General features: G+C 45.2%; 1 protein-coding gene across 1 annotated transcript; it reads right to left on the bottom strand.

Moving 5' to 3' along the window:
- Positions 1-607: 607 nt before the first annotated feature.
- FYTTD1 (forty-two-three domain containing 1) lies at positions 608-21,531 on the bottom strand. Its single transcript, XM_035133578.2, has 9 exons — positions 21,363-21,531; positions 15,214-15,345; positions 13,739-13,884; positions 11,376-11,488; positions 10,939-11,035; positions 6,451-6,512; positions 3,719-3,793; positions 3,338-3,464; positions 608-2,282 (listed from the first exon to the last, which is right to left on the bottom strand). Exons 1-9 carry the CDS (start codon positions 21,439-21,441, stop codon positions 2,187-2,189), a joined length of 927 nt encoding a protein of 308 aa, XP_034989469.1. The 5' UTR covers positions 21,442-21,531; the 3' UTR covers positions 608-2,186.
- Between the last annotated feature and the right edge of the window lie 2,372 nt (positions 21,532-23,903).

Raw genomic sequence — 23,903 nt, 5'->3', positions numbered from 1 at the left:
CCATGTTCAAATATATATAAGGATGTCATATAGAGGAGAGAGAAAGGTTGTTTTCTGCTGCTCCAGAGAAGCGGACACGGAGCAATGGATTCAAACTACAAGAAAGAAGATTCCACCTAAACATTAGGAAGAACTTCCTGACAGTAAGAGCTGTTCGGCAGTGGAATTTGCTACCAAGGAGTGTGGTGGAGTCTCCTCCTTTGGAGGTCTTTAAGCAGAGGCTTGACAGCCATATGTCAAGAATGCTTTTATGGTTTTTCCTGCTTGGCAGGGGGTTGGACTGGATGGCCCTTGTGGTCTCTTCCAACTCTATGATTCTATGATTCCTTGATCTTAAGGTCTCAGCTTTATGTTAAAATCCCAAAGGTGTCATTGGTAGTGCCATGAATTTTATCAGTCACTATGAGAATAAGTAGTTGAAAGCAGTAATGCTTATGGTATACCAGTCATTGCAACAACATTATTAGCATTTTTCTGGCACAGATCACTAGTTAAGATCATTGTGAAGAGTGTATCGTTGAACATGTATTCCTGATTTAAGTACTAAGTTGGCCTTTGTTGAAGAAGATGGAGCTGCAAAATTCATATCTAAGTACACACAACTGCAAACTTGTAACACTTTTATTTTTAAAAAGTCCAACAGCTTTAGAATAGATCCAAATGTATTAACTTCTCAAAAAAAAAATACCCAAAGGTAGTTTAAAGCATATTCTCCTTAAATACAAACTAGCTCTCTTGAGATGCATTGCATCAATGTTTTGCATCCATGTTGATGCAAAAGGTTTTTTTTTTTAAAGTACATCCTGGTAGAAACCAAACACAGGATGATCATAAGCATATTTATCTACTTCATTTCTAATGGACTTCAACAGAATTCCTACTAACCGAGTAAAAAACAACAACACAAAAGGAGGAAGTTTAATGTTCCATTTTTCCCCATTGCAAAGGTATAGAAGATATTTCAAATAATTAGGAACAGAAGATGATGAACATTAAATTGTCATGGAGGCATGACTACATAAAAACTGCTCTAAAGGCAGCCTTGCTACTGCCAAATATTTGTTTTGATCTCCACAATAAACTATTTTTTAAAAAGAAATGTCAAAGAAAAACAAAGATCAAGTTACATATACCAGGTTTCTGAGACTGAACAAACCTGGCGTCCTTTTACCTAGGTGTGCCTCCCATCACACCCACTATTGACATTTTAAATCCAGGAAGTAGGAGGTGTCCTCACAGGCAATTATGTTGAACTCAAAATCCGGCGCACATGAAGTTTGTGTGTGTGTTTTCTCGTATGGCGACACCACAACTTTTGATCCCTCGAAGCAACAGGAAGGTGCCTTGAACCCCACAACGCTCACCTGTTGGGTCTGCCACTAGGTATACGAGTCACAAAAGTGCCACATTTGTACAACACAACAGAGCTACAACCAAAATAACTGATCCAGTAATATTGAATGGTCATCAAAGCATAGTTTCAGCCGATGAATATCTGAAGCAAACTCACAGCTTAAAAAAAAGAGGGGGGGAATAGCTTGTATGCACCCTGTATGGTCATTTCTTGAGGATGTGGACTAGGTTCTTGCTGTGGCCTCATGTGAGGCTTAAGGGGACGAGAATGACCGCTACGCCTTTTCATCGCCAAGAAAAGCTGGATTCTTACTTGCTGCCTTGGCTGCCAACAATTTAGCTTCTAGTGCCAGATGAACTGCAGAGCTTGAGTCAAAGAAAGATCTGTGAGCCGAAGTAACGGAAAGACGAGCAGCAGCAGCCAAGTGCTGTCGGCTGCAAACGTTTTAAGCAAATTTCGCAGCCAGGGGCACAAAATGAAATGACACAGCTTTGCAAGAGCGGGTGAAGCAAAGACTGACCACTGCATTAATCACCACCTCAGTTGGCTGCTTAAGAAACCAAAATAATAACTGGCTTTGCCCTCCCTCGTCCAGGTGCTTATGTGGACCCTTGTAGTCCAGACAACAGGACGCTGTTTTCCAAGCAACACTGAATTTTCTCTTTTTATGGTCCACTATCATGTGAGGGTGTTCTCTTTTTAACTATTCAAAGTAGAAGCCACTTAAAAACAAAATTCAGTTTATCAGTATCTTGACACAAAGTCCAACTTATTTTTCGGCCCACTGATAGTTCAGTTCCTTAGAAAAATGGGATTCCCCTGAACAGGCCCTCTAGCCCACAGTCACAAAACGGCTGCCTTTGTTCTGGGAGAGAGCCGTTCTCTGCTCCTTCAGGATCCCAAAGCGCTCGTTGAGGGTCATGTTTGTCTGTGAACAAAGGAGGAGGTAAATCAGTACAGCAGTCACCCATCAAGCAGGCCAAAATTATGGTGCCTGGTTAATATTTCAACCAGTTCCCCTAGCACATTTAACAAGTGCTAAGCTTCAACTACAGTGGGGGACCTTGGAGAAGATACAGGATGGTGGGTTAGGTGAGAAGATAGTAATTAAAGAGTAGTGATTAAATTGTTTGGAGGGTCTGAAGGTGTTCAGAGCACTTGCAAGCAGGGTTCGAAATCAGCAGGGTACCAGGCGCATTTTGCGCCTAAAGATTCTCCATTTGCGAGTACCCCAAAAAGTCCACGTGCCATTTTTTGCACCTGGCTGACACTCAAGCATTACTGAAATGTATGTGCTTTGAAGCTTCGAAGTTTATATTAAGGATAGACAATATGTTAAGGAGTTTAACATTAAAGAGTAGAGTGTTTTGAAAACTGAAGTATGGTACCAATATTTTTATAGTAAATACCAAATTAAACATGTATCAACCATTTCTGCTAAAAAGGTGATATTAACAATGTGATACTTATGTGAATTGCGTATTAGTTCATGCTTATCAAAATAATAAAAAGTGTTGCCAATACCCCCACCCCCCCAGTGGCGACTAGATGTTCTGCTTTCACACCCACAACCCAGGTCCTAGAAGCCATTTGGCTCCTAGCTCTTCCATCCCAGTTTCTAACACTGCTTGCAAGAAAGCGCAAAGAGGAACCCAGCAAGCAGCAGAGGAGACACCGCATTCCTGTTTCGGATCATTATCTGGAGCAACCAAGCAGGCCCCAAAGTCTCCTCCTCTTGACCCTGCAGGGCCTGACTGGCAGTTTGTTCAGCCTCTCACCAACCAGGGGCTCCGAGTGAGTGAACAGTGTTTTTTACTCCAATCCAGCTCCGTGGATGGTGGATGGTCTTCTGCATCAAGCCAGTCCACAGCAGGAACCTGGCTGCTCCGCAATTCCACGAAAAGATCCAAAGTCCAATAAAGAACCCGCGGAGCCCATTTTATTGTCAACAACGCACACCCATTTTATCTGGAAGCAACCAACCTGCTTTCCGACACTGTTGATATCAAACTGCAGCGGGACCCCTTTGGGAATCTTCTTCTCTTCCGACTGGTCCCTCTTCATGAGGAAGGGAGGCACGGGAGTGCTGGTCAGCCTTGGCTTCAAAGAACTGTGGAAAAAACACATGGCACACTGAACAGGGTCAACGGAAATGTCGATTTTCACCAAACTGTAAAAGCAGAGGAGACAAACACTACCTATTACTTCCAAGCTCATAACAACACGGCAAGCAAGGCTACGGTTGCAAGGCTGGACTTGGGTGATGAACACAGTTTCTCAACAGCCACATACTTTTCCTTAGCTCCCATCACTATTCCCATCAACCAGGAGATTCCAGCACAAGATGAAGCTGCTTTTACTCACATGGGGGATGGGACTGCGCCAGGATTGTCAATGGATACAGTCAAAATCCCTCCATTTGTAGTGGATGTTCGCCATCTGTTTGGGAAAGCACAAGACCCAGTTTACCCAGTAAATCCTCTGCTAATATCACATAGTTTTTCTATCCTGCCTCTCATCCAACACAGGAATACAGTGTGTCTCATAAAATAAACTACGCACCACAAAATTGAATATACAAATACTATTAAGCACAAATTGGAGCCATAAAATAATAATCTCCAGAATCAGCATCAATTTTAAAGACCTTCCGAAGGCTTGGAGGAACAACTAGTTTCAAACTCGCACCTGGATAGTCCTATTGTGGAAGGTCAAAAATCATTCAAAACAGTTTCCATAAGCTATATAAGCACTCATTTCTCACTAGCTGATGTTTTAACTATGGGTCATAACATAAACTTTATGATCCCAGGTAAAGCAGGATGAGGAAATCTGTGGCCCTCCAATGTTGCTGGACTCCCATCAGCCCCAACCAGAATGGCCAATGAGCGGGGCACAATGTGAGTTGTAGTTCAGCAACACCTGGAGGGCTAAAGGTTCCCAAGCACTGAGCTAAAGGGTGTTCTGAATAGACCAGCTGTACAGGCAGTTTGCTTCAAATTCCCACTTTAGATAAATTCATTGATAGTGCAAAAGGTCAGACTTAGAAAAGCAACACCCATTTTTTACAGGCTACTTGCATTCCTGGCTGCCTTGACCAATCCACCCTGGGGTCGGATGCAGGCACCCTTTTCAGGAGCTCAGCAGTTTGCCTGAAGCTGTACCAGCAAAGGCCTGAGCATTTTCCCCTTTGCACAAGGCTGCTCCTTGGGACAACATGTGACAACAGCTGGCCTAGCATGTGGCGCTTTCTTTACCCACCAGCCAGACCACCAATGCTAGGACACCAGTTTCTAAAAGCAGACTGGTTTTCAAAAGGTGGCAGGCGGCTCTCTGTCAAGATGTAGCGATTGCCAACTAGAATGGCTTTAAAAAAGGATTAGACAAATTCAATGAGTTAAGGTTGCTGGTGGCGACTAGCCATGACGACTATGTTCTCCCTTTTCTGTTGGAGGCACCCTGCGTCTGAATGCCAGCTGCTATGAATCACAAGCCGGGGTGTGTATTGCTGTACTCAGATTCCTGCTTGCAGGCTTCCCATTGGGGCATCTGCTTGGCCACTGTGAGAACAGGGTGCTGGACTAGATGGGCCACTGGCCTGGTCCAGCAAGCTCTTAAGCTTCTTTCAAATAGGTTGCAGTTCTGCACAATCTTTTCCTAGGTGGGAGGCTGCTGTCCCTAAACACACGCATGTGCACATGCTCCAGAGCACTCGGGGACTCTCCTTTTTCTGGAAGCAGCTCCTGTTTCCTCTTAGCAAACAAGTCCAATAAGGAAGGTAGCTTCATCCAGAATGCAGAAGTGACCACAGCAAAAAGTCCCCTGTTTTATAAGAAAGCAAATTAGACTGCAATTTTAAGCTACCACCATTTGAGCAAAAGAAGCTGGTTGGTAGTCAAGATCAGCAGGAGTTGAGAAACCTTTGGGCTGAATTTGGTGGCACTGCTCAGCTTATGGTAAGGCTTTCAACAGCAGAATGGGGCAGGAAGCATTTTTTTGTGATTTCCCCCTAACACTTGCACCCTCCCACCCCTCATAAATATGCTCTACAGGTTTGGGGGATCTTCCAGAGCAGAAGGTCCATCACTAAAATTACTTTCCTCCCTTTTCTTCTTCTGCCATCAGAAGAAACACTGTTTGATACAACCCCTTCCACATTCTCTACAACTGGCTCCTGCATCCTTCCCCTTCTTCTGTTGCCTGTCCTGTGGCAAGTGATAGATTGTAAGCTCCTAGGGACAGGGACCTGCTCACTTGTACACCGCAAAGCACAATGAAACTACTGATTTCAAAATGGAACTAATTTTTTTCTCCTTTTCTTAAAATTCCTCCGCAAGGCTGGGTATGAGGAATCTAGTTAACAGAGACATACCAGTTACTGAGCAAAACACTGCCCATTAAACACTGGACTGCTGCTATTCTTATTCTTAATTCTTATTCCCCGCCCATCTAGCTGGGTCTCTGCAGCTGCTCTGGGCTGCTTACAGCACATATGCTACAGATCCGAGAGCAGTCAGAGAAGAAACAAGGGCATTAAGACCTCTGCTTTCTACAATGCCCAACCAACCAACTTTCCTCCCTACAAACGCTCTGTTTCTCACTGCCAGCAGCCCGGTCCCAAACTGCAAAGCTCTCCACAGTTCATTCAATATTTGGGGATGAGTAGCATACTGTCTGATCTTATGCATGCTTCAGAAATTCAATGGGGCCTGCTCCCAAGTAAAAGTGTACGGAGGACGTCTACAAAACCTTCCCCACTTGGAAAGCAAGTGGCAGGCATACAACAGTTTCATTTTCAGAACTGGTGACATACCATATTATGACAGCGTGTTCAGAATAGGAGACCACCCCTGATTTACACTGGAAGCCCTCCCTTTCTGAAGCTCCCCACCACCATTGCAGCAAGCCACTGCTCCTGCCTCCCAGCTCAGCAACACCCCAAGGCCACCTCCCAAATCAGCCAGACATCCAGTGCCCTTGATACGCCCCATGCATATTTGGTTGCAGGGGCCAACAGTGGTCTAAAAAGCCACAGTCTCAACACACATGCATTACTGCCTCCACAACTGCTCTGCCAAATAAATTGGAACACTTACGGGCGAGCTCTGTTTGTGACCTGGGCGCTTAGGTCATCTTCTGGATGGACTTGGGCCTGCACCTGCCGGAGGGAAAGAAAAACCGGTAGAGAAAATGAGAAAGCTGGAGATTTTTGTTGTGGGGAGGGAAGAGTTATTCAGGAGACAACTATAGACTTAGTCTAGGTCACTGGAACCTGACCAATACATTCCAACAGGGTTGAGGTTTATGGGTGTGAGTGTTCCTACAGAGATTCATAAAGGGGTTTGCATGGCAAACAGGCATTTACGAAGCTTGTTGGCACTGTGACATGACGGGTTACATCTCTTTTTTGTGATAGGGATTTAACCAACTGGTTAGCCATTTTGAATACAAATAGCAAAAAGTGCAATATAGAGATTTCAAAATAAAACGACACACGAAACATACACACACAGAACAAACACTTAAAGAGGCTTAGTGGATCCCAAAAGTCAGCCAACTGGTGGGAGATTCCCCACCTCCTCCATCCCATTCTGAAGTCCTGCTTCTTCAAGTGCTGTCTACACTCTTGCCCCCAAACCTGGCCAGTAGGGCATGTCATTTTAGAGGGTGAAACTTAATTTTTGCAAATTTCTTTGGTGAGCGATCTTAAAAATACGTTTTTGGTTGTGAGGAACTCAAATTTGCTATTATTTTGTGATTGGACAACATTAAGCTTGGTAAATCTATGTTTGATTAAAAAGTACAGAAACTGCTCTTGAAAAAAACAAATAAATTTAAATTTACCTCCTGAAAATATCAGATAATGCTTAAATACTACTACTACCACTACTAATGCATAAAATAACTGCAAGTACTTGGCAATCATTTTTATTTATTTCTATGCAATTTCACACACATTTTACTTACCACACAAGACTATAGGCACTTCCGGTTCGTCGCGGCGGTGAGAAGGACGCAGGGACTTTCGCGTGCCGAGGTCCCTGGCTTCTCGGAGGGGGGGGGGGAAGTCCGCAGAGCGAGCGGACTCCCCGTAAAAACATCGGATCGAGAGTTCCGATGACTCAGGAGCCCAGCGGCCGCTCCGTTTGGCGGATCCCCCGCCGCCCGAGAGCTCAATAGAGCGATCGTGAGCCGGCGGGGTTGAACCGCGGGAGCCATTTTGGGCCACATCTTGCCTCCGGGAAGCGAAGCTCCGAGTCCTGACCCGGCAAGCGGCGGATTCTTCCGATTTGAAACTAAAGATTCCTAAAGAAGTAAGTGGAACTTTGATTTGGACCTTAAATTTGCTGATTGGAAAATAGGAGAGACTTTAAAGAAACGGAAGCCGGTCTCTTCCTAATGGGAAACTGGGAGGCGTTTGAAAAAAAAAAAATCCTAAGCCGAATAACAAAAGAATTTGAAACTGTGGACCCGAGAGGGAAAAAAGACTTTTTGGAACCATCTCAGCCCCTGAGTCCGGCACCCCTTGAGGTACAGCGGTATTAAAGGGAAGAGCGTTTTGACAGCTGTCAAAAGCTGTCAAACTGTCAAAAGACCGGGTGGACTGATTGCACTGCTGTGAACAGGAAAAATTGTTTGGAATTGTCAAAGAATTACTTAAATTGGAAGTAAGAATGGATTTGGGACTGAGTTAAGAACTAAGAAAAAGAACAGCCAAAATGGAGTCGATCGTCTGAGAAAGGAATTTTCCAGTACCCATTGTTCCCTACACCCTGTTTATCTGCGGTTACGAGAGGTATGAAAACAAAACTTTCTCGAGCCTTCCAGGAGACTGTGCTGAACTACTTGCTGTCATGGGAAGATTTTTACAAGGAACGGCAACATCCCAGCTTACCACCAGTTGAGACTGAAGTCCAAGTCCAGGACTTAGAGGTTAATTCAAATTTGGAGATTATTGACTCTGAGACTGTGGGTGATAAGAAACAATTTGAAGAGGACTTGGACTATGACAAATTTGTTTGGGATGAAGCAAAAGATGACCTCCAAAAGGGAGAAAAACAAGCAGAACAAGAAGATGAGAGACAAAGGGACTTAAAGTCTAATGGAATTGAAGATCCTGGAAGGGTTAAAATGTGGAGTGGGGTTTTTGTGGGATGGGAAGGACAGGGGCAAAGGGGGGCAAAGGTCTGGAGATGGATTTGGGAAAGAATGGGTGTGGGGTAAAAACTTTAGTTAAAAGGTATTGTTTTGGTCTCTGAAAGACGGTTTTCGAAATCTTGGCTTGACAATGGAAACGCTGAACCAATTGGGGGAAAAAGACTTGGGGAGAGGAAATGGAATGCAAAAAAGAAAGGGAAAAAAAGTTATGTTTCCTTAAGGGAGTATAAGAATGGTTGGGAAAGAACTTTTAAGTGATTGTAAATTATTGCAGGTTAAGTGAGGTGTTTAGGCAGAAAGCTGCCCACCCTCCTCTTCTTATTCTGAGGCACTCAGTGGCAGGGGGTGCCCAGATGGGTGAGGAGGAAATGGAACCTTGGAAGTGCTGTTACCCTGCAGGTACCTCTTGTGGCAGGAGGGGACCTGTGGGGGGACAGCATGAAAAAGGAGGAGGATTGAGTTAATATTATAAGATTAAGATTTGAAACTGAGTTGGAAAATTCGCCACAAGTAATCAGTTTTTGTTGGAAAACCATTAGGAAGACCACCGAGGGAGTCGCAATTAAGATGTTAAAATAATAAGAACTGGGAAGTTTGAATTCTTCCCAATTTTTTTCTTCTGTTTTTTCTTTTGTTCTTTCTTTCTTTCTTTCTCTTTTAGGTTTGTTAATATGATTATGAAAGAGTTGGGGGATGCAGACCCCCATAACTCTTCCCTACCTGTTCTCTCAGTGGCAGGGGGGGGATATGGGGGGAGGAGGGAGGGGGGAAGCAGAACTCAATTCATAATTGGACCCCTTTGATTCTTAAAGCACACGGGTCCTACTGGTGGCAGAAGTGTGTGGAGGGAAAACGAAGGGAGGGACCGGTGTGTGGAGGGAAAACGAAGGGACAGTGTTATACTGTATGTTTTGTTTTGTAAAATCAATAAAAATTTCTTTTTTTTAAAAAAAAAAGACTATACAGTGGTGCCTCGCTTAACGAATGCCCTGCTTAATGAAATTTCCGCTTAACGAAAGGTTTTTTTCTAGCGGAGGTTGCCTCGCTAGATGAATTCATTTTACGAAAAATTCGCCTAGCGAATCGCGGTTTCCCATAGGAATGCATTGAAATTCAATTAATGCGTTCCTATGGGCAAAATAAAATTCAATGCATTCCTATGGGATTCGCTAGACGAATTTTTCGTTATAAGAAAAGACCCGTGGAATGAATTAAATTCGTCTAGCGAGGCACCACTGTATACTGATTTAACCAAAATATTTTTTGAATTTCCAAGTCATGTTACAACTTTTTAGCACCCCTCAGTTTTGGATTTTGAAAACTGAAAAAAAATCAACATGCCCAACTGGCCAGCATCAGCCATTGTGGGTCCCACCTTCTGCAAGCCAGCAGGATTGGCTTCATCTCTGCCTCTTGCTATTTCCAGCCATGTATAATGTAGCTAAGCTAGGTGCCTGGTAACTCACTGCCTAAGATGCTTTCCCACCCAAAAACTGTTTTGAGCCTCTCCACCTTCGTTCTCCCTGCCTGAACTGCTTCTTTAAACCACTCACGTTTCCCTGCATGTGACCCCCTGCCTCACTTTACAATTCCCCAGCTTTGTTCCGAGCAGTCAGGCTGAGAACCACTTGTGCTCCCTTCAACAGCCACTGTTGTTGGAAACTTATCTGGCATTCCAAAGAACTCAGAGTCTTTCGCTGACTGTAAAAACGAGACGTACTCCAATTCGTACTCCTTTTTTTCGGCTCAGAACTTTTGTTAGACTGCGAGCCCTGTCTATGCACGCCCTGCACTCTCCAAGTTTGCATCCACAAAGAGTGTGGAAGTTTGATCCTGGTACTGTATCTCTGGCATTTCATCATGCCTATAGGCTGAAGGCGGCTCTGGGGTGGATTTCTTCAATAAACACACCACTGCCATGTTGGTAGACAGCTTTACTTGGTCAGAACAACAGCGGCTGCTGGGGAACACACAAAAGTGGAGTCTGCAGGCCTATAAATCACACAGGTTTCTTCTACAGAGGCATTTCCTAGCCTTAGCTTTACACACGCATGGAAATCAAGTCACGATCTCAGAGAAGTATGTCTGCATTATCAGAGCTGGATGCCTGATTCAGTGAAAACAGGGCTTCTGCTCTCTATCAAACTAGCTCATGGCCGAGTTTTTCCTGCACCAATGTTTTTAATACAGCCATCGGAAGGCTCAGTCATGACAAATAGCACACAAGCATGTACACAACTCTTTTAGTGCCAATGACCGAAACCTTAAGTTCTAATGAAAAGGAGCATCTGAAGGAGAACATGGCTATATATAAAACACACAACTTTAGCCAAGTTTTCTTCAAACTCTATCCAGATGGTCAGATTATGTCGAACAGAGAGGTGCAGGGGAAGAGTACAGCACTCTCGCTCTGCCTCGTACAGTACCTTCAGGCCCCTCTTAAAAAGGAAAGTGGCTTGGCGTGCATCTTTCTGCTGGTAGAGCTTATTCCCGATCCTGGAAGAAGGAGACTGTATGTTGGTTCTGTAAAACATCCACAAAGAATCGTCAGCACCATCAATGTTACAGGATGATGCAACCAGGACAGGCAAGTGCCGTGCCCCGAGGAGATCGCAATCTAAAGCAGGGATGGGACACGTTAGGTTCCAGGAAACCTTCCAAGGGCTATATGCCAGTGGTGGGATGATCAGGAACAAAAGCAGATGGAGCAAGCAATGCTAATTTCTCCACATGCCACTCCCCATCCTCCACCTTTCTAAACAAAGAAACAGCATGGGGAGAGTTCGAGGCAAAGGCAGGCAAAGCACTCGAGGCACATGCAGAGCAGACCACAAGACCTTTGCAAACGGCATATGGCTCTCACCTTCTGTTTAACAAAGTAGGCCTCCTGAGAATGGCTCCTTGCTTCCTCTGCAACTCAGATTGTCTTTGGACGGTGGTCTTCCTTTTCAAAACAGAGTAGTTCCGCTGTATGTTCTTCGGGAAGAGATAGGTTAAAAATTACAGTCCATGCGTTTCCAGCCGTGTTAGTCTGTTGCAGCAAAAAGCCCAAGACATTTAGAAGCTGCTTAACTAATAGCACAATCCTAACCATGTCTACTCAGAAGCAAGTGCTGTTGAAATTAATGGTGCTTCCTTTCAGGTGTGAAGGATTAGGACTGCAGCCTCTGTGTGATATCCAACTAGGGTAGAGCCATTAGGTTCACTGACTGCAATGGGTCTACTCGGAGTATGGACAAATGCTAACTCTCATCCAAAAAACTGTCTCTGTCACCTGATGCACTACGGATTGTTTCAAACTTCATCTGCCATGCTGGCTGGGGCTGATGTAATCCAACATCTGAAAGGTACCAGGTTCTCTGTTTCATTAATATATTTATAGCATACCTTTTTTTGAGATGGCTCACAACACAAACACAATTAAATTTAAAAACCCTGCAATATGCAAACAGAGCAGCTGAACAAGGGGTAACTTAAAACAGGAGCAATAAAGTTAGCGTAAAAATGCCACCTTCTCCCCTGCCAGCCTACCCCTTCCCCAATACAATGGTACCTCGGTTTAAGTACACAATTAGTTCCGGAAGTCTGTACTTAACCTGAAGCTAACTTTCCCATTGAAAGTAATGGAAAGTAGATTAATCCATTCCAGACGGGTCCGCAGAGTACTTAAACTGAAAGTACTCAAACCGAAGCGTGCTTAAACCGAGGTATGACTGTATCTGAGAGGAGGGTCCTTCTCTGTGTCCCAAGTATGGTGGGTGTTAAGCAGATGGGGGCCAGAGAAAAAGCCTTCTCTGTGGTAGCGCCTGAACTGCACACGCCCCACACATACCTATGGCCTTTCACGTGTATATACACATTTCATAAGGTCTCCAGTTGCTATTAGGACATCTCGGCTCTCCATCTGGGCCATTGAAACCTCATTATTTTGAGCAAGGCACCATGCATAGATAACAAATGAGCATCTGGATATAGGACTTCACAGTCTCTTCTGTTTTGGATGGGGATACAGTCGGTGCATCTTTGTGCCTTTACGTTTAGCCACTCAATGTGCTGTTTCTCCATACTGGGGTGAAGTACGGAGGTTTGTTTTGTCTGCCTTTCGAAAATCTGCTTCTGGCCAGCAGAGCTGCTTTAGCGTCTCAATCTGCAGATCATCTGCTACTAATCTGCTGCCAGGCATGTTGGTTTGGCTGTGATTTTTTACTATTTGTAAACTTCATAAGCTTCCTTGACAAGTGCGGGATGGCATGGTCAAAGTCCAAAAATAAAAGCGTCATGTGACACATACTATGTGAACGATTCTCCAACAGCTCACAAAAGCTGAGGAAACATTTAAAGTGAAAGTCATGCTTAAGTCATCCTTGCAAGTTAGCCTGAAAGAATTGCTAGGGCACAATATTGCTTTTTCTAGCCCATCTATTCATGCTTGCCATATTACTCATTGGTTGCCTACAGCTTAGAGAACACAAACTGCCTCCCCAATTCCACCTGCCAGGGCAAGGGTCAGAACAACTCTAGCCCGCCAGAGGTGCAATTAGTGGGGACACAACATAGGGCCTTTCAGACCACACAGCAGCCTGGGTTGTTGGGGTTTTTTTGGGGGGGTGCCCTGCTTTTGCTTTGCCTTTTTCATTTCTTCCTTCTTTCTATTAGATTTTTAATGTTATTTGTTTTGATGTTTGGCATATGATTGTTTTAAGCCACCTTGGTGGTCCCCTACAGTGCCAAGTGTGGCTGAGACCCCCTCTGGTTTCCTGCAGTGTAATCAGGAAGTGAACCTGGGGGGAAGTTGTCCCACCCAAACGGCCCCTTCCCAATTGCAACTTACTGCCAGCAGAGCAAGTGGACCACCCAATGTGAGGATCCCCTCCCCACTCCAGGAAAGGAAACTGGCTCTCACCTTTGCCCCTCTGGATTTCCTTTGGCTCAGGAAAAAACCCATCATAGTTTGGTGCAAACTACACACTGTCAGCTGGAAAGAGTAGTCACTTGCCCCAGAGTGTTACTGGAGGTGAGAGCACCTCTTGCCCATAGAAAGAGAGCGGCATACATGGAATGGGACCCAATGCAGCTGCTCCATTCACGGATGAAGCCTTGCACTCTTGGAAAAGGGGGTGCTGAGAGTGGAGGAACTCCACCAGATCCCACCTCAGGGCAGGCATTCTTACACTGCTGCCCAGAAAAAAGATGGGTACGTTTTCGCCCCAAAGCGTGCACACATACCTTCTCACTGAGAGGTGATCTGTTGAGGGGGCTGATGCCTTTGTGAGAGCCCAAGGCTTTCCTTGCCGCTAGCCCGGTTTTGACTCCATAGGGAGGCCTCTTTCCAGCCACCCGTTTTCTGCGTCCTAAACGGTTCTTTCCAAAACCTGAAATTGCATAAATAGGAGGCAAAATGTGGGCTAGTGGCACGGAAGCAAGTAAGCATGCCTCGGTCAAGACTAGCGAAGGAACACCAGCAGAGCTTTTCAAAATACATTTGAGGGAGGGAATTCCCCTTCCATATTTATTTTAGAACAAATCTGGGAGGTAATTAATAAAAACCCTTGTTTTCTTATCAGATCTAAACTTGTGTGCATCACAGGCAACATATCCTGGAGCAAGTCAGCATAGGGAAATCATTGCCACAGAGGTCTGGGCTCCCTAGCAAAGATACTTGAAGAGGATAAATTGACACACAGGGGAACAGCTCCACCCGCATCTCATAGCAACAACACCAAAAAACACAGCTTTCATTATCAAAGGGATTCCATTCCCCAATACCAGATGCTGAGGCTTAACACCAAAGGAAGATTATGTCTCAAGTCTTGCCGGTGAGCCTTGTAAGACATCTGGCTGGCTGCTGCTCTAAGTATCAAAAATATTGAAAAAAATAACTTGGGTTGACAGTGCGTCGCAATTCTTATACAGGGATGGGAGGCAGAGTCATTTCATAAGTTCAGCAACAAGACAAAGTCCATCGGGGTCCTCCTGATCCCGCACTGCTTCTAATCCAGTTCATCATTATAAGAACTTCTATTTAACTTGAAAAACTGGTGTGTGGGTCTGCTTTTTTCCTCCTCCCTAACCATCCCTTTTTCGTTTTGTGTCGTGTCAGGCAGATTGTAAGCCCGCAGGCAAGAGACTGTCTTGTTTTAACTGATGGTGCATGAGTCACTCTGGAAGACTCTTGGGCTGAGGGACAGGGTAAAAATGTTCCAAAAAATACTTTGCTCTATTAAGAGGACCAAATGCATTATGCATTACTTAGCACATAAACCTGTACTGGCTGTTCTACTTTTGAGTACAGTGGTGCCTCACTAGACGAATTTAATTCGTTCCACGGGTCTATTCTTATAACGAAAAATTTGTCTAGCGAATCCCATAGGAATGCATTGAATTTTTTTTTAAAGAAAATTTGCCCATAGGAACACATTAATTGAATTTCAATGCATTCCTATGGGAAACCGCGATTCGCTAGACAAATTTTTCGTAAAATGATTTTGTCTAGCGAGGCAACCTCCGCTAGAAAAATCCTTTCTTTAAGCGAAAATTTTGTCTTACAGGGCGTTTGTTAAGCGAGGCACCACTGTATATATTAAGGAAAATGTTATTTATCACCTGCCTTTAAAAAAAGGCAGGTCTCAAACAACATTTTACTGTCCCGCTACAAAATATGTCCTTGGTGTTTCAGAGAAAAAGCAAGTAAAACTATTTACCTGTGTACTCCTGGATTCCCCATTTGGTTCTCCTCATCCGGAATTGCCGCTTGCCAGTCTGTTGAAGCCCCCTCTTCATACTGGGAGAATACTGCTTCCTCTCTTCTTTCTTATTCAGTTTAATTATATCATCTGCAAAACACATTGCGAGAATTTAAGTATTGAACACTTCTCACTGTGGGGGACAAAAACAGGAACCCTTGCATGATTTGTTATTTTAAAAAAGTCTCAGGTTTTCACTTAAGTAAAACTCCCAGAATAGATCTGTAAACCTTTAGAAACTTTTCTGGAATTGAGAACCTTTCTGGAATTGTGTAATGGGGTTAACTGAGTCATTGTCTTCAGCCAGCCTCCCTCCCTCCGTCATTTCAACAGAGCCCTGGGGTCTGCCACAGTTCTCTGTAGAGAGCCATGTGCATAGATGCTGCATTGCATAAATATATACATTAAAAACCTTTCAAAAACATGGCCATTAAAATTTAAACCAAGAGCCCTTCCACATCTCTGAACATATATTGCACCTACAAGCACTAAGATAATGAATTCCGTCAGTAATTCAGAATGCCCCAGTTTTCTTTTTGCAAGAGTTGCTATAATTCATTCAGCACCATTACTTCGTCCCAAAACACATTGTTAGCCTGCACTTGATTCAACTTCAAAATTAGAAACTAACTCCTAAAGTTCAGGAGTCGTCGTCATTGCAATCACTTCTACAGTGAAACTACTATAGAACAGTATCATTCTTACAACAATCCTGCAAAGAGGAACAAAGTCTAGCGAACATGTCCGAGGGGATTCAGCAAATTCACATCTAAGTCAAATTTGAAGCCAGCAAGCACACATAACCTGCTCCCCAAACCAATATTTTCCTTGCTCCATAAATATCCCCCCAAATCATATTCAAGGAGATTAGCTCCACCCTCAACCCCCAAGACAAATCCACATCTCCCAAGTGAACTCATTGGCTCTCTCACCAAGGTCATTTTGCACTACCGCAGATGCTCTCTAAACTGTAGACCAGCTGAACACATCATTCCGCAGGAGGAAGCCTCTGACTGGTATACTACCCTGTTTCTCATATTTTAAGACATACCCATAAAATAAGCCATAGCAGGATTTTTAAGCATTCAAGGAATATAAGCCATACCCCGAAAATAAGACATAGTGATAGGCGCAGCAGCAATGCCGGCCGCGGCAGGAGGAGGAGAAAAAAAATAAGACATCCCTTGAAAATAAGCCATAGTGTGTTTTTTTGAGGAAAAAATAAATATAAGACGTGTCTTATAATATGAGAAACACGGTATCGGCACAAAGTTTGTTTCAGAAGGTACGGAGGATTCCAGTGGATGTTGCTACACACAGCAACCAAAGTCACAAGGGCAGAGTTTCAGATTAACTCGTCTTGAGGAGTACAGAATCAAACACAGCAATGACACTTCTTACGATGCTTTTGCTGCTAGCCTGCAGTTTGTGTTCAGTGGTCAACCAAAGATGGGCGTGGCTAAAGTGAAGGACAATTGGAGATGACCTTTCTGCCTTGAACTTCTCTAACAAAATGATTTACTGTATCTATGCAAATCCTTCTTGCCGGCGAGATCATGAGGATCCAGAAAGTTCAGAGAGATGAACCAAGAAGTCTGGATGCAATATTGGGAATAAAGTAAAATGATAGGTATACATACGAGAAGGCCGGCTTTTTGCACCTAAAAGCTTCTACATCAGGGGTCAGCAAGGTTTATCTTGCCTGGGCCAGATCGGTCCCACGGTGATCCCTCCGTGGGCCGGATTGCGCACGCCCCTGCAATTTTCGGCGCCGCAGAAGCGAGTCCCCGCACCATGCCAGTTTAGCGGAGCATGCAACTCGGTTCAGAGGCGGCTTGTGGGCTGGTCAAACAACCTCTGCAAGTTGCTTCTGGCCCATGGACCTTAGGTTGCTGACCCCTGCTCTACATGTAGCTCAGGGGCAAGCTTCCTCCACCCACCAGAAATTCTATAGAAATGTAAAGGTAAAAAAGGTAAAGGACCCCTGGTGATGCACACAAGACACCTGCAGGCAAAACAAAATGTCTCAGCAGGAATCTGTTGCCATAGTCATTGTCCCTGATAGGTAAATCCATTCAGGACCATCCACAAAAGAGACCTTCCAGATGAGTCATCCTTGTTTACATGCCCCAATTCCACCTTTTATCAGTACCTTCCCTGTTACATCACTGAGGTCTTCTCCTTCCCAATGACCAAGCACACCTACCCCATCCACTCTCATTCCCTCATTTTGACCCCTTCTCATTGGTCATCATGGCAACTCACCTAAACACACTTCTTAAATTTCAGGCTCCCTGAGCACCTTCTACAATGATCTCTGAAGGTTCCCCTCTGCTCTCTCTTCCTCTGAGCAACCATTCTGCACACACCAGAAACGTCTTTAAACTTCAGAACTAAGGCTTGGTGAAGGGTTTATGCCAGTGATCCTATTTTACTAATAAAGATCTGAACTCACTGCATAGACTGCTGAGCTCAATGCCTGGGTCCCATCTCTTCTATCACCTACAAACACAACATTTCAGGAGCAACTATCTCCACTTTCAAAGCTATTCCCCCTTTAGAATAGAACTCTCTATTTCTTTAACTGAGAAGTGTGGTTGTGTTAGAACAGGCATCCCCAAACTTTGGCCCTCCAGATGTTTTGGACTACAATTCCCATCTTCCCTGACCACTGGTCCTGTTAGCTAGGGATCATGGGAGTTGTAGGCCAAAACATCTGGAGGGCCACAGTTTGGGGATGCCTGTGTTAGAACCATAAATGTATGCTGTTGCACTTTATTACAAAAATTACATTTAATGCTTTATAAGAAATACTTTTGTGTAATTTTTGTGAAGGCACTCAGAAACCTCAGAGGGTTTGGATACACATATAAGGCAGCGATTGGTTCTACGTCAGCCAAAAGTCCCCACTGGTGCAAGTTTCACATTCCCAAATCCACGTCTTTCAGCATCCCCACCCCCACCCTGCACCTCCTGTTAACACACTTTACAGTATGAAACACATCCTGAAAAACCAGGATATGCCCACTAGCAAAGTAATCCTATGAAGTGAGAGGGACACTGGTCTGACCAGGGCCGGCTCCAAGGCAAGGCTATGTGGCGCAGGGCGCCAGGGCCACGCCGCGCGGCTGTGCCCGCCAGACAGCCGTGGGGGGAAACGGGGCGGGGAGCACGCGCCGGAGCGATCTTCGCACCACGGCGCCAGATATGCTTAAGACGGCCCTGGGTCTGACCCTGCACAGCTTCTTGCTGCAGAACAGGAGAAAGTGCCGTGATGGAATATAATCACACGTCAGCAACTTGTTCGACAGGACAACAGCCAGGGATGATGCCATATTTTTAAAGCATCTTCCACTTTTAGTTCTAGGTCAACAGAGGTGGAACATCAACTCAATGCACTTATGCAACTCCCCTAATATATAACAATAAAATCACAGCAACAAATCTGCAGATTTGCATGCATCATTAAATGATTTACAGTTAGGATGGTCAATGGATATATCTCATAACAGTATATACAAAAATATACAGTAGTATCATACATGCATACATAGTATATTGCAGATCACCTTCCCTGGCGCCCACAGGCTTTCCTGTGCCCACTGGAATTATGCTTGTAAGAAGCATTCTATTGCAGCCAAAGGAGTAGGTTGTGTGCTTGGTTACAATGTGTATGTGTGTTTGTGCCCATGTGGTACCCGTGACAGTTTCTCCAGTTTGCCAATATGCTCACAGGAAAAGCTTGATAATCTCTTCCTTATGTATTAGTTAGAGTAAGAGAGGCTAAGAAGACAAAGGAGTCATCAATTTGGAGGTACTTGGTCAGGAGACTTGCAACCCAAGGTCAGGCATCATGTTGTTGATACTGTTCCTTGAAGAAGCAGATATACAGCATTGGATATCCAGGTGGTTTATAGCAAGGAATGCTTTTAATCAGACTTGGCTGATGTCCCAGCAGCCGCCTTACCTGGACAACTCAAACCTGACCTCGGTTGTCCATGCCCTGGTTCTTCCAGGCTGGACTGCTATAATGTTCTTTATGTGGGTCTGCCTTTAAAGACAAACCAGGAAGTTCAACTGCTTCCTGATTACTATCAGCAATTTAAGAGACTCCATCGTTTTTCATTGGCTGCTTCGTTCTATCCAGGGCCAATTTTGACTTTACATTTTAAAGTGCAGGCTACAAGCTTCAAGCAGGTGTTTCCAGGAAGCCTATAAATCGATAATTATTAATGATACAAATGGGGCATTTAAGGTGCCAGCCTTCATCCAGTTCCTCCCTCCAGCAAATGTCACTCAGATTTGATTATTCTTATTTATTATGTTTAAAGGGCCACCCATCAATAAGTAAACACTGGCCAAGGAACAAACAAATCTATATTAAAAATGCAATATATGTGCCACGAAGGCTTTGGCACACACCCTTAAGCACACACCTACGAAATAAGCACATTCTCTTCTTACACGCAACACCATCTCTTCCTCCTCTTGTCTGTGTTGATTTACAGATTTTAAGTGCCAGAGGACAGAGATCTGTCTTCTCATACTTTCAATAGTGGCACGCACATTGAGAGCCATTGTGGAGCAGTGGTTAGCGTGTTGGCCTAAGACCTGGGAAACCAGGGTTCAAACGCTTGCTTGGCCATGAAGCTCAGTGGGTGACTTCTCAGCTTGTAAGAAGCATTCTATGGTGGTTGTTGTGGGGATTAGAAGAGGTGGGGTTGAGCCATGTACACCACTTTGAGCTCCTTAGAGGAAAAGGTAGGATATACATGTGATTAATAGTATTAATGATAGCAATAGATGACACTCTCTCATCTACCTCCTCCTCCTAGCAGCAGCACCAGCAGCAGAAACCTATTCAAAAGCATTACATTATTCTAAAAATTAGATTCCTGCATTACAAAGGGGTTGGACTAGATGACCCTTGGGGTACAACTCATCATTTCTGTGAAAGTGCATTTCCTCATATGAAAGTCCTCAGGCTCTGAGATCTTGGGGGGAGGCCATTGTCTCGGTCCTGCCACCCCCACAGGCACTCTTGGTGGGTACTTGGGAGAGGGCTTTCTAGGTAGTAAGGTAAAGGTAAAGGGACCCCTAACCATTAGGTCCAGTCGTGACCGACTCTGGGGTTGCGGCGCTCATCTTGCTTTACTGGCTGAGGGAGCCGGCGTACAGCTTCCCGGTCATGTGGCCAGCACGACTAAGCCGCTTCTGGTGAATCAGAGCAGTGCACAGAAACACCGTTTACCTTCCCGCTGGAGCGGTACCTATTTATCTACTTGCACTTTGATGTGCTTTTGAAGTGCTAGGTTGGCAGGAGCCGGGACCGAGCAACGGGAGCTCACCCCGTCGCAGGGATTCGAACCGCCAATCTTCTGATCGGCTCTGTGGTTTAACCCACAGCGCCACCCACGTCCCCTATTTCTGGGTAGTAGCTGCTCCCAAACAACTTTGGAACTCCCTGCCTGAAGAAGCTACTGGCTCCCTCCCAGCAGGTGAAGACCTTCTTGTTCCAACAGCTTTGGGGAACCGATTGCTGTTAGTGGAAGTGCTGGTGCTGTGCTGTTTTTATTATAACAATCTGTTGTGTTTTTATTCTTTACTACATAGAGGTACATACATACATCATTTTAATTCAATTAACCTTTCCTCGTTTTTTTCTTAACTCCCTTTTATGGTTTTTAAGCTGCTTTTATTTTACCAGAGTCCCTGTCAGGAGGAAAAGGCAGGGTATCAATAAATACTAAGGCTACTGATTCTGCTCCTGCAGCTGGAGGTTCCACCGATATCCCCTGGCGCTGCCTCTCAGCTCCGCCCACGTCACCTGCCGCGGCCCCCAACGTTCGGTCCCTAACTCCTTAGGCTCCTCCGCCTGCCGAACTCTTCCAACTGCCTCCCCCCCCCCTCGTTGTTTACTTTGGTTCGGTCCTTTCTCCCCACCTCCCAAGAGAGCACACATGGTTCGGTCCGAGCATCCCTCTCTTGGCTCCTGTTTCCCAGCTCACCGCTCTCAAGCCCCGCCCCCGTTTTGAACCCCTCCCTCCCATCCGCCCTCCCTCCCTCCGGCCGTCGCCGCCGCCGCCCACTTTACCGGCCTCCCTCACCCAGCGACATGTCGATTTTCTCCAGCGTCTCGCTGCTGACGCTCCTCAGCGGGGCTCCGCCAGCGCCGAACCCGCTCATGGCCGCCGCTCCCAAAACACAAGACGAGAGCGAGGAAACCAGCAACACAGAAGCTCCTCGCTCTCTCTCCCCTTTCTGGGCATGCGCCGGGTGCGCTTGACGCATGCGCTACGCTCGCGCTCTCCCGCGTGACAGAACCCAACCCCTCCTCCGGGCTCGAGAGCCGATTATAGGGCGGGGAAAGGGGCGGGGTCCGCCTTTCGCCAGTTGCTGCGCCTGCTGCGCTTGCGCGAGGCGAGCGGCTTCGGCAACGCTCCGGGGAGTACCGTAGTTCGCCGAGCTGAGCGCATAGCAGAAGGTACCGTAACATGCTCTACGGCGGTTCGCAACATAAAACCTAGCAACGAAATCGTAAAGAGATAAGAACAAGTCAAAAGCAAAAGATCAAAACAAACATCAATAGAATGCGCATAAAATATAAATGAAGCTGATAAGGAAAAATCCTGGGGTCCGGATTTACTCCGCTGTCCAGCTTGTCAGGGTGCCACTCCCCGCGGGTCTCTGGTCAGCAAAAGGAGGAGTCTCCAGCCAAGTTGAAAAAGCAAACAGCAGTCAGTAGACCTGATCTTTATTTGTTGCAACAAGGTTCAAACGCACAAAGAGTAGGAACCCCGAGCATAGGATTGTGTGACCAGGGCCGTCTTAAGCATATCTGGCGCCCTGGTGCGAGGATCCCTCTGGCGCGCCCCCCCCCCCCGCCCCGTTTCCCAGGGCCCGCCGCGTGGCTGCCACGGGCGCAGCAACACGGCGCCCCCCCCTGGCGGCCCGGTGCCCTGCTGCACCCGGCCTTGCCGTAGGGCCGGCCCTGTGTGTGACCTTTTAAGACCTCTCCCAATTTCCCATAATACATTTTTCAACAGCATCATCGCTACATCACAAATATGTCACAATGTAGGAGTGCTTGGCATGTAGAAGATAGGTAAAGCTAATTGACCCCTGGGTGGTTAAGTCCAGTCAAAGGCGACTGGGGTTGCAGCGCTCATCTCAATTTCAGGCCAAGGGAGCTAGTGTTTGTCCACATACAACATCCCAGGTCCTGTTGCACTAGAAGGGGGGTGGGAATGGGTGATTGGCTGATAGGTGGGGTAAACCTGTTGATGACTGTTAACAACTGCAATTGGTCTTACAGGAAAAAGCAAGGGATGAGATTATCATGTATAATGAGATAAGAATCCAATGTCTCTATTCAGACCAGGTCTCTCCATGGTTTTAAATTTGGTAATAAGTTGTATTTCAGCAACTTCTCTTTCCAGTCTATTTCTGAAATTCTTTTGTAATATGACAGCTGCTTTGAGATCTTGTATAGAATGTCCTGGGAGATTGAAGTGTTCTCCTATTGGTGATTCCTGATGTCAGATTTATGTCCATTTATCCTTTGGCGTTCCTGCCAACCTAGCAGTTCAAAAGCACGTCAAAATGCAAGTAGATAAATAGGAACCGCTACAGCGGGAAGGTAAACGGCGTTTCCATGTGCTGCTCTGGTTTGCCAGAAGCGGCTTTGTCATGCTGGCCACATGACCTGGAAGCTATACGCCGGCTCCCTCGGCCAATAATGCGAGATGAGCGCGCAACCCCAGAGTCGGTCACGACTGGACCTAATGGTCAGGGGCCCCTTTACCTTTACCTTTATCCTTTGGCGTAGGGTTTGGCCTATTTGTCCAATAGAGAGAGCTGAAGGGCACTGTTGGCATTTAATGGCATACAGTTAGAACATGAACAATTAAATCGTCCTGAGATGGTATGTTTGATGTTGTTGGGTCCAGTGGTGGTGTTGTCCGGGTGTATGTGGCAGCAAAGTTGGCATCTGGGTTTATTACAGGCTTTGGTACCAGTGTTCATGTTAAGTCTGCTTGCTGTATAATTAATTTTCTTATTTTCCTAGTTACTGCTGTTTAGTTAACGGGAAAAGCACAGTGCCTGTATGCCCAGGGCTTTTTCTGGTGTTGAATTCTGGTGAGTTAGTTAGTTGTGCCTGACCTGAACTTCATTTACTGTGTCATGAATTTTTGTTTCTTTGTGTTTGCATACTGAATGCATAAAGCCAGTGTTAAATTTGTTCGTACACTGCCTTAAGATTTATTGTACTGGGCAGCATATAAATATTTTTCCTAAATAAATATCTCCATGTTAGCAATTATCACATTTAGGTCCTAGGTCAGTTAGATGTGTATGTCCCATTGAATTTAATGTGATAAAGATGCATAAAAGGAGGCTGCATATCTGCTTTGTATTATAACCCATAATATGGAAGGTGGTTAAAATGTATAGGTAGCTAGATACGGTACCAATTCATCATGGCTCATCTTATTTGGAAGCAGCATCTTATGTTTGAATAACAAATAAAATTCTGGTGCCTCATGTTCTGTGATGGTTTTTAAAACCTGATTCCTGCACTAATATGGGGAAATGCTGATGTTCGGAGCCCCGTTTTATATTGTCAGCATACTGACATAAAGGTTAAA

Source organism: Zootoca vivipara, chromosome 5, assembly GCF_963506605.1.
Source record: "Zootoca vivipara chromosome 5, rZooViv1.1, whole genome shotgun sequence".
Taxonomy (NCBI): Eukaryota; Metazoa; Chordata; class Lepidosauria; order Squamata; family Lacertidae; genus Zootoca; species Zootoca vivipara.
This window is presented reverse-complemented; position numbering and strand designations above follow the sequence as displayed.